The 11,181-nt window shown below is 47.9% G+C and overlaps 1 protein-coding gene across 2 annotated transcripts in view; it reads right to left on the minus strand.

Moving 5' to 3' along the window:
* The window catches only part of REXO5 (RNA exonuclease 5), a 36,994-nt gene that overhangs the window by 18,663 nt on the left and 7,150 nt on the right, over positions 1-11,181 (minus strand). For both annotated transcript variants that reach the window (XM_066576298.1, XM_066576297.1), the window contains exons 5-10: positions 10,605-10,716; positions 10,268-10,387; positions 6,514-6,602; positions 6,156-6,271; positions 4,668-4,806; positions 4,483-4,577 (exon numbers count right to left, since the gene is read on the minus strand). In XM_066576298.1, coding sequence (XP_066432395.1) covers positions 4,483-4,577; positions 4,668-4,806; positions 6,156-6,271; positions 6,514-6,602; positions 10,268-10,387; positions 10,605-10,716 — 671 coding nt within the window. The remainder of the gene's footprint in view (positions 1-4,482; positions 4,578-4,667; positions 4,807-6,155; positions 6,272-6,513; positions 6,603-10,267; positions 10,388-10,604; positions 10,717-11,181) is intronic.

Genomic DNA, 11,181 nt, shown 5'->3' on the forward strand with positions numbered 1-11,181 from the left:
AACTTGGATTTGTAAGAACTTACCATAAAATCTCTTTCTTGTCTTGTTCATTGGGGGACACAGCAAAGACCTTGGGTATAGCTTCTGCCACTAGGAGGTGACACTAAGCATAAAAGTGTTAACTCCTCCCACTAGCTATACCCCTCCTGCAAGCAGCATGCTAGCTCAGTTTGTATGCAAGCAGTAGGAGCAGCCAGTAGGATATAACAATAATAGATAATAACAATACTTACGAACTGTAACTCATTCCAGCACCGTGTGCGACCACACCAAGGATCCTCCAAACAAGAGGAGTATACGTTACAGTCCTAATAGCAGCCTGGGTGGGTGCTGTGTCCCCAATGAACAAGACGAGAAAGAGATTTTACGGTAAGTTCTTCCAAAATCTAGTTTTCTCGTCTGTTATCATTGGGGGACACAGCAAAGACCGTGGGACGTTCTAAAGCAGTACCCAAGGAGCCGGGAAAATATAAGAAGTCGCATGTGTAAGGAAGCAAATCCGCTCCTTAACTGCAACTAACGTTAACGGATGCCTAGGCATACAGCATGCTCAGAGACAGAGCATAAAGGGGCCCAAGTAACTGCCCCATGCATCCTGCAGGAAAAAAAAACTACTGATGAGCTTCCGATGAGGCACCCGTCGTCCGAGTACTATGAGCCGTTGCACGGCCTGAGACTATAACTGTATAGCACTGTAACCCTGTACTGCTGTGAGCAGAGCCAGTGCAAGGAGTCCCCTTGGGTTTGCCGAGATTACCAGCAGCACGCCAGCGTGACTGAAGAATGCTACCTGAGAGAGGTACTCTTGCATAGTCAGACCACGACCACTTGCCACCAGAGCGTTCCTCGGAACGAGGCACTAACGAGAAAGGTGCCCACCTGAAATTTCATTGAAGTGGATCCTGGTACCAGCGGCATCCATAACCGCTTCTGGTTGAAGTCCCGTGTTGATCATCGCTGAACAGAACTTGCGACGAAAGGTTCCTGGTTACCTTTTGACTATCTTGAAGGGGTCATTCTTGCAGCTGACTACCAGCAGAATGTGGGGGACTCAGGACCCAAGGTCTGAACTCTGGACCCGGGCCGCATACCTGAAGCACAGCCTGGCTCTACTGCCGCGTATCCGTACGTCCCCAGCCATGCCGTCGACTACTTGGTTAGCTGTAGAGCGAAAAGGACTCATGCCAAAAGATCCTTCAACCCCATAATCCTGTGTTAATGTCCACAGCATGCACCCCTTGCATGGAATCTTCTGCTTCCGACGAAGTCTAGCCTTGGATAGGGACTGACGGGTTAGTTAACTAGGGTTGGGCCTGTACCAACCTATCGGTGCAACCGCATGAACCACTAGCCACAAGAAGTTGGCTGCACAGCAAGGGCACACCGGTACAGGAATCTCGATGGTCCCTTTTGAGGTAGCCTCAGTAGTAGAAAGGGACAACCCCCAAGGATTGCCGACAGTAGAAGCCTAGCATGTCTCACGGTCTCCTGCAAGCAATAATGCAGGCAGATCGCAGGAGGATCACAGCGTGTTCCTGGATCCATCCAACTAAACTCCGTTGGACGTGTTAACTTCCTTATACATTCCGTGGCGAATGTTCAAGTAGCTAAATTAGAGACTGCTCTGACTTAAGAGTTCTGCTTATGGCCTGCATCTGCCCATCCACAATATAGGGGAAACGTGGGCTGTTCTGCACCCATCAGGGGCAGCAGGGCGCTCTGTCTCAACCGGTGCCATGGCTGTAGGCTATCCATGTCCGAACGTAAGTGGCTGATAGAGCTAGCCATCCAGATTGCTTGAAAAAACCCAAAGTGACTTGCAGTTCAGAGACCGCCTGCAAGGGAGCGGCTCACAGCAGGTAAGCATGTCATAGATCTGACCGGAGGGGTTTTCTAGATGTATCTATATCTCCCCATCTCGCTGTCGAAGTTGGGACCCAGAATCGCCACTATACCTAGACTGGGCTGTGGGAAGGACGAGGTGCTCTGACTGGAACGTCCCTGTCGTCTGTGGCGAGAGCGCACACAGTATGCGGTTGAGGACGGCTCCAGCCTGCGGCTCTCCTATTATCGGAGATTTCAGTAAGGTTGCCTGCAAGAACTGCAGGTGGTCATTGCGGGAGAGATATCCGTTAGGTAAAGGTCCGTTGCTCAAGCTAACCCGCTGTAGAGCGGGGAGGAGGCGCGATGTGTTTGCTGAGTTCCTATGAATAGTATTCTTTCCAGCTGGAAGGTACAACAGGTCTCAGCAAGGCTGGAGAAAAGTCAACAGGCCGTTTGACAATCTTCTCGGACGAGACTCATTCTATGTGGATCCCAAATGTAGTGAGCGCACGTAGTACGTGGCTCCACTGCGGTAGACTAGGTGCAGGTAACTGCAGGCGAGCAATGACAGTGTATCTAGCTGTTAGGCCGGCTCAATCTGGTCCGGCGTGAGGAGCTATGCATGCAGGGTATTCCCGTGCAAGTACTCTTTCCAGTATGGAAGGTACCACCGGTCCCATCGAGGCCGGAGTATGGCTGACCGTTGGCTTGAGTAACATTGCCTGTAAAGCGAGATATTCTACTGCCAGCAGGGGAGTGCGGGAGGGGTACGGAGAGCTACCGCTAAGGAGGATTCAACCCAATCCAGACCAGAGCTGGAGAGAGATGTGTTCAGAACTTCCGGAAGGAAGGTACCATAGGTGTCCGCAAGCCTGGAGCACTGCTGACCATCAGTTCAAGCCCTCGTTTGTAAGACGACTGGATGTAAATCTCATCCTGCAGCGAGAGCGCACAAGCACGTGGCTCTGGCCACCCCTCTTCGCGAGTCATCCTGGACTCAGACACCGCAGTACGCCTGGCTGCATGGAACTGCAGGAGAGGCACCCGGAGAGCCTGACAATAGGGATGGCTCGACCCGGACTGGAGCATACACGAGGAGCGACGAGTTCGGAGAATTCCCTGAGCACATACTCCTTCCGGTATGGAAGGTACCACAGGTCTCAGGCAGCCTGGAATAATGCTGACAGGGTACGCACACTGTTGCCGCAAGACGTGATATTCTCCGACTGGGTGTAATCTCGTATCATAGCGAGAGCGCACTTATATGTGGCTCCGGCCACCCCTGTCTGCGTGATATCCGGCACTGCAGGATGGGCAACCGGGGAGCTACAGTTAGTGAAGCTCTCACGTGGCTGTGTACCCCACTGAGCTACTGTTGAGCGCAGCCGTGAACAGCGCGGCACCAGTCCAAGGAGCGACTGCGCGCCTGGACCGAGCGAGGACCACGCGGCGGGACCACATCCCCCATGCACAGAAGTCCCAAGCCTTAGCCGCCCGGCCGAGCGTCCCGCGCCACAAGCCGCAGGCGACCCCATCTCAGCCAGGCCAGACCGAGGCCGTGGGCGGCGAACGACAAGCCGCAGGCGACCCAACCGGAGCCGCGGGCGGCGCAGAAGAAGTCGCAGGCGGCACAACGGATCGCACCAAGATCCGTGCGGGCAGCCGGAACCGCAGAGAGTCCCACAGGAGCCGCGGGTGGCACACAGGTGCAGCAGGCAGCAAAACACAAAACCCGGGGGGGCAAAACACAAAACCGTGGGCGCCGGTCACAAACGGCCGGCGGCGCCACAGGGGTCGCGGGCGGCACACCAAAAACAGAAGTGGACACAATAGAGCCGCAAGCTGCACCAGGCGCACGGCCCATACAAGCGCAGCCAAAATACAACAAGCCGTGGGCGTTCACAATGCCGCAGGCAGTATACCTGGCCCCTAGGCAGCAGTTACAAAATAACCTCACATACTTACCTCTTGACCGTGGTAGGGTGACTTCCCGGCTCCAGCAAAGCTTCTCCCCACCATCGCCTGCGTTTGATGAGGTAGGGGATGCCGGACCATGAGAAAGGGGGGCTCTATGGCTGGCGGGTCACATCCAGGTTAGGGCCTGAATATGCCTCCTTGTCTTCTGAGGGGACCGGGCAGACAACAGAAGGTTAGTTCTCCTCTGTTCGCCCTTCTCGAGGGGTTAACAGGGAGAGTCCTGCCTCCCCGTTATTCCCTGGTCTATCGGTGAAAAAACTGAAAAATAAGATGAAAAAAAAAAAAAAGGTCTCTCTAAGTGAGACAGTCTGCCTCCTACGACACTAAGCAAAAAACTGAGCTAGCACAATGCTTGCAGGGGGGGATTTAGCTAGTGGGAGGAGTTAACACTTTTATGCTTAGTGTCGCCTCCTAGTGGCAGAAGCTATACCCAAGGTCTTTGCGGTGTCCCCCAATGATAACAGACGAGTAAGTTATGATTTTTGAAAGGGTGGATGGAAAAAAATGACAAAAACAAGAAGGGCTGCATCGAAAGGGGTTAAAGACTGGACCATGTGACCCCCTGTGATTAGCTGTAAACCGTAGTTATATATTTTATGTGGCATTTGAACAAAAAGCATATGGGGAGAAATCCGAAGCTATACACGAGTCTGTAAGGATATAAAACATAAAGCTTTGTACTTAAGAATCTCTTGTGCCAAGAACTTTAGTTTATACTTCTTTCCAAAGTCTCGTGCAAAAAGTAGTGATGTGTCAATGACATTGGGATGAATCATCTGTAAAGAAAGAGAATAACCAATGACCAGGGACATGTCACTACCACCACTATCATCGGCATGGTGCTAAGTGCCACAATGAAGGCTTACCTGCAGAGCTTGTAGGTCAAAATTTAGCGAGTGACCCACCAAGACGGCATCTGGAGGGAGAAGTTTTTTACATTTTTCTTGGACATCCTTCAACTTTGTTTTTACCCGAAAAAGAATCTTTTTAGTAATCCCTGAGAACCTGACCAAACGTGAAAGAAAGAAATATGAAAGATCACATTATATAGAAAAAATGAATCTCTCCTTTGGAATAAATTTACCTAATTATTAAAAGCGGTGTTTGATACAACCCCTTAATCACCTATTAATAGGGTAGCTGATAAAAGTCTGATTCGTGGGGGTTCTCTTTGCTGAGACCCCCACTATTCCAGAGAATGATGGTCCTGTGTCCTCCCTCCTCCTCACTGTGTGCTCACTACACCCCCAACCCCCTCCCCGCAGTGAGGAGAATGAATGGCGCAGCAGCTGCACATGCAAAGTACCACTCTCTTCATTTACAACGGGACTGACGGAGATGGTTGAGGCTTGTACTCCGTTACTGAAATGAATTGAGCGGCACAGCGCATGTGCAACCGCGGCTCCATTCAATGTGACGTCACTGTAGATTGGCACAGTGACTCCACAGTGATGAGAAGCAAGGGGCACAGAAAGCTCATTCTCCGGAATGTTGGGAGGACTCAGTGGCGAGACCCCCACCAATCAAACTTTTAACATCTATTCTATGGATAGGTGATAAAAGTGTTTCTCAGTACAACCCCTTTATAGGGGCTGTGTCATAAGAAAATCTCTTTCCATATGCCATTACGGTAATGCTAATCGTAGTAGGGTCCCCCCATGAGCCAAAGCAGGAAGCCACTGTGCATCACTCGGCCCTGACGTGTTCTACATAGATGACCATCCATCTGAATAACTGCTATGTAATGCTACATTTCCTCTGTATAGGGATTAAGGAGCAGGACCTGCAACAATCAGTTGATCATTCGGGCAGGTTTGGGGATATTTTTTGCTAGAGGTAGACCCCTTTAAAGGAGTCCTATATTGTCCTATAAAACGAGTTTTCTTCATCCTTGTACATTGCTCTTTGTATTGCTCCAAAGTGTTTAAAATAAAAAACTGAAGAAATTCTGTATATAGTCCAGACTAAAAGTCTTCTATCGTTTTGTTTATACAGCTCTTCTGCAGACCTATGTGTATCCATGTTGACAGACTACAAACATGCCATGTGTAGTCTGATCCTGCATGCAGGCTCTCTTACATCCATCTGCTACTTGTAATATACAGTCAATAGATTATCAAGGAGTAGGGAACAAATTACAGAGAGTATATGAGTGCAGGATCAGACTTGCACATGATTTTTTTGTAGTCCGTTACCTTGAGATAAATATTCCAGCTCATCAGAAACAAGTGCTGGATTATTGATAGGCAATTTACTAAGCAGAAGGTAATTACCCTATAATATAAGGAGAAAGACACTGCAAAATACACATAACTGACATGATAAGAGAAGAACAAAGTTTTAGGAGAAAATACCTGGTCCTGTAATTTAGAATGCGATTGTCCGGCTTTACCAGCTCATCCATAATACACTGGCCTTGGGCGTCCACCAATGACACTCTGGTCAGCTCATTCCCTTTACAGGTCAGACACTGTGGATAGAGAAGTACCACTGTAACCTGGATAACCGTTTTAAGCTGCCTGTACAATATGTTGGAGGACATTGGAGAGAGGGGTGTTCCACCATTAGAGAAGCAGCTGTCAGAGAATTCGGACAGCGTTTTGTCTCCCTCTATCCCATAATATGTGTGCACCTTTATGGAGAACTGGGGTTCACATGTTTTATATGGATGACCAGCTACCAAGTCTGGCATATAGTCTTTTGCATACTTACCATTTCACAGTCTAGACCAAACAGCGGGCTGCTGTCTGTAGGTTCCTCAGAGCACTGAGTATGAACGTAGTTTTCTGTGTTGGATGAGCCTGCAAATAAGAAGAACATATTACGACTTGTACTGTAGTAATATTAACATAGAAATATCAGTATAAGACACAACTTATTTAGTCTAAAGTTGGTGTATGAGCAGATTCCAAGTGCCCTATTTGCCCGATGGGTCAGGTGGAAACCTTACATAAGTTTTGGAGTTGCCCTCCGCTCCTTAATTACTGATTTAATAACAGTGTATGATGTAATAAGTCCTATGGATCCTGGGGTTTCTTTTCTGGGATGATGGCTACTGGGCGGCTCCTATACCTAGCCAGGAAATTGTTAGCCAAGCATTAGCTACCAAATGCCCATCCATACCGCACTAAATTATATACCACACTTTTGCTTGAAAAATAAAAAAAGGTGTCTAATCTCATCAAAATGTCCCATAGCTGGAGTCTCTCGGATTGGTTCCGCTGTCACTGATCAGGCACCGTCTCTTAGGCCTCCCTCACAAAGACATTGTTTTACAGCATTTAGCACTGCCTTTTCAGCACAGCGATAAATGCTGTACAACGATCATTTCAATGGGGCTGTTCACACAAGCGTCAAAACGCAGTGGATTGACAGCGATGCATGTCCTATCTTTGGCCGTTTTCAGCCCTGCGTCACCCATTGAAATGAATGGGCAACGTTAGCAGCGCTGCTGAAAGCGCGGCACAACTTGGTGCTACGATTTGGTCAGCACTAAATGCAGCGTTACCTACACTGCTCACCAGTGCTCACCAATGCTGGCGCTATCCGGGTCCCTGGCGCTGCTTTTTGGGGCTCCGGGCACTTGTCAGAAGATCTTTTGCTAGTGATGCGGTTTGAACACCCCCGCCTCCAGCAAGAGATTGTTCTGATTGACTAATCCAGCACCAACCACAGCCATTCGGTGAATGAATGGCTTGCAGTTCAGCCAATCAGGGCAATCTCTTGCTAGAGGTGTGGTCCTGAAACCCAGTTGCCAACAAGAGATGCTCTGCAGGCACAGACAAGTGCCTGGAAGTCTGCAGGGACGGCGCCTACTAGGTGAGCATTTCATTTTTTTTCAGCTTCCTTGGCTGCGTTATCACCTGTGCTGAAATTGCAGCCAAAATGCTGGCATAACGCACGCCAGCGCTGCTGAAATCACAGTAAACGCAGCGTTGAAAAATGCTGCATTTACTGCAAACGCCTGTGTGAGGGAGGCTTTAGGCATTCCAATTTTGCTGCAGTCTCCTATCTAATTAATCTCTTAAGGACGTGGCCACTTTTGTTTTCTCTTCCGTACTTTTAAAAAATCATAACAGGTTTAGTTTTTTGCCAACCTAGTGGAGTGAAATAGAAAGCAATTGTGTGATTTTTGGGGAAGTCTTGTTCTACAGTGTACACACTTCGACAGAGATGATGTAACTTGTATATTACTTTTTTTTTTCGTTGTACTAAATAAAAAAAAAAGATGACCTGTAATGTCTTGTGATACCATTTTGGGGTACAGTCAACTTTTTGATAGTCTAAGATTACATTTTTCTTGGCGCGCAGGAGGGTTCTCCTCTAGAATCCGACATTTTAGTTGTATGTGTTAAAAAAGGAAATGCCTATCCACAGCGAGTGCGAGCGGTAGTTGATAGTAACTGCCGAGAGACTACAAATGGGCTAGGGTAGCGTAAGACTGCCTAGGACAGAGTCTACCAGGGTCCAGGAGGTTCCCCGAGCGTTAGAGAAGAGGGTCCGCAGGAAATATGGCGTCCGGGTCAGGGGAGAGGCATGCCTGAAGAAAACAGTGGAAAGGTAGAGGCAAGACAAAAAGCAGCCTAATAAGACTGTTGGCATCAGTCAGAGGAGAAGCTCCGGAAGTCCCACCCCCGTAAGTAGGACAGCGGCCAGTAGAGTGGCAAGCCCAGAAAAAGTGCCAATCAGCACCAAGTGTGTTCCTCGCAACAACGCAAATAGATCTGCTTTCCCTGCTGTCACCAGGACAGACCAGAAGCAGGGGACATCTGAAGGTTCGTGGGTACTGGAAATGGGACCATGCCACCCAAATTTATTGCCGTGTGGACTGCCCTGCAGAAGACAGCCCAGTAAGCCGCACCAAATACAGAACTCGGCACAGACCGACTGTGACCGAAGATGCAATGTAGCTAAGGGGAGGCAGTTTACGCAAGGGGACAACGTCCTCTCAAGAGGCCCCAGGAAGGTTGGTCTGTGCAGCAGGGCGGCGTGAGTGGTGTTAGCAAGCTGTGTCGGTACATGGTGGGGATTCCCGCACTCCACCTGATGGCCAGGTAGAAAGGGAATGTGAGAGGCGAGGAGGAAGAGGGCTAGAGAGTTATGTATACTTACTTATCTTGGAGGGACCAACATGGAAGGTGTCACATCCAGTAAAATACATGCCCAGCATAATCCCTCATCATTTGTCCCCTCCCTTTGGTGTAAAAGGGGAGCCCAGGGAATCTGAGCGAGAAGTTACAGCTTCTCTGTGGCACCTTGCCTTCAGGAGGAAGGGATCAGGAGGGAGGTTACAGTGACCCGGATATCTCAGTAGGGTAGTAGGGGAATTCTGCCACCCTTTGAACTCAAGGGAACTCCCAAATCTGAAAGACCTGCAGCACAACCTCCTATGGAGACTAAGCTAAAACTGATTTAGCCTAGTGGCTGAAGGAGGGGTATAACTGGGGGAAGGAGTTAGTGGGAACCTGTAACATCCCCACAGAACCACAACCTAAGTTTTGGTACTATTAGGGAACTTGACAGGAAGACTCCTATACAGGTCTATGGGAGAGCATGAGCACAGGACTCTGAAAAGATTCAGATTATATGGCGCCACACAACCTTTGGAACACAACAGTGCTGGATTATGGGGGAGTATGAAAAAACACATAATCTGGCTCCCTATCACGTCATCTAACAGTACTGTAATTTAGTTTATGGTGCTGTGGGAACGTGACAGGTTCCCTTTACTCTTCTTTTGCTTGGTGTCCGCCTCCTAGTGGCAGGAGCTATGCCCGAGGTCTTCACTGTGTTCCCCAATGGCACAGACGAAAGAACTCAATTTCACTTACTTTACTTTTTTTGTTCCCAAGAGGAACTTGAAATTGCGATTGCTTGATCACTTATACAACATACTGCTATGCTTAACTATATTGTATTTCTGCGAGCGTTCTATTAAGATGTACCACAGGCATGTCTTAATAGGCAGAAACACATGGCAGCCCTAGGGTCCTTCACAAACACCCAAGCTGCCCAAACAGCACCTTGTGATCTCAATGCACTAGAGCTATTCGGGATATTTAAATGCGCCTCTCAGAATTGACAATGGCATTTAAATGGTTAACATCCACAATTGGAGTTCTCTTTAATTGCAGCTGCTCGGAGTTCTCTTTGATTTGCAACCCAAACACACATCCACCGTACATGTATGGCGAATATCGTCAGGAAGGGTTTTTCAGGACTCACATATTGATGAGCTATCATAAGGATAGGTCATCAGTACTGCAGTCCTGGAAAACTATAGACAAGCTCTTCCCCTCCTCCATACAGGCAGATATGTTCACAAGAGAGAAGCCCAGTAAACTGCCGTATAAACATCCACATGAGAGTTTGTGTCACCCATATTACATGCCTGGCCCAAATGGAATTATTAATATTACTGCAACAACAAAAAAGTCTCTGGGAAAGTTCACTTCCATACACTGACCTACAAATGGATAATCATTTTTCCTCATCTCCTCCTCAGTAAGTAGGTACCTGGTCAGGCCATGCCTTTCCCTTCCATATTTTTGTAGGATGGGGTCAGGAGACATCGTGGGCTCTGGTGCTGCAAAGAAATTACAATTTTTATCTATAGAACCTAGAAATATGGCTACTCACTTTAGATCTGAATTACAGTAGCAGAATTTTGTTCCGTCTTCCTCAAGACTCGCTTATGTTTACAAGAAACTGTTATATACTGGTCTATAATCATCCTATACCATAACAGTATAGAATACTTGCAATACTAAGTCATTTTACTACAGATAGATGGACAGTAGTACCTTCTCTGCTGCGCTGATCATTCATTTTCTCCTTCGGGACTTGAACATCAAGATCATTCAACCCAAGAAGAGAGGCGATAAAATCACCGTTGGGAGGCGACAGGCTGAATTTCTACAAGGGAAAGAATATGAGAACATGTGTTTCTAAAAATCTACACAATCAGTACAATAATAAATGGATTCACTCCAATCACAATTTAAAGGCATGGCGTCCTATTACCATATCCACAGTGTACATAGAAAAGATCCCATGGTAAGACCAGGAACACATGACTGTATTTCAACCACGTATTTGCATCCGTTATACGGATGTATGTCTATGACTGACCACAAGTCTCCGGACTCTGAGCATCATAGGAATGTATGATGTTCAAAGTTCGGGTCAGGAGACCTATAGCCAGGATGCATGTCCATGCCACAGACGCAAGACGGCCGAAATACTGTTATATGTTCCTGGTCTAGGACGAAGCAGTCAGTGACAGCCCAGTAGTAAGAGAGACCTGCGATCATGTATAAGGAAAAAACAGCTCCTATTCCACATTGACAATAATGGAGAGCAACCGGACATATGCATTAT

Source organism: Eleutherodactylus coqui, chromosome 8 (assembly GCF_035609145.1).
Source record: "Eleutherodactylus coqui strain aEleCoq1 chromosome 8, aEleCoq1.hap1, whole genome shotgun sequence".
Lineage (NCBI taxonomy): Eukaryota > Metazoa > Chordata > Amphibia > Anura > Eleutherodactylidae > Eleutherodactylus > Eleutherodactylus coqui.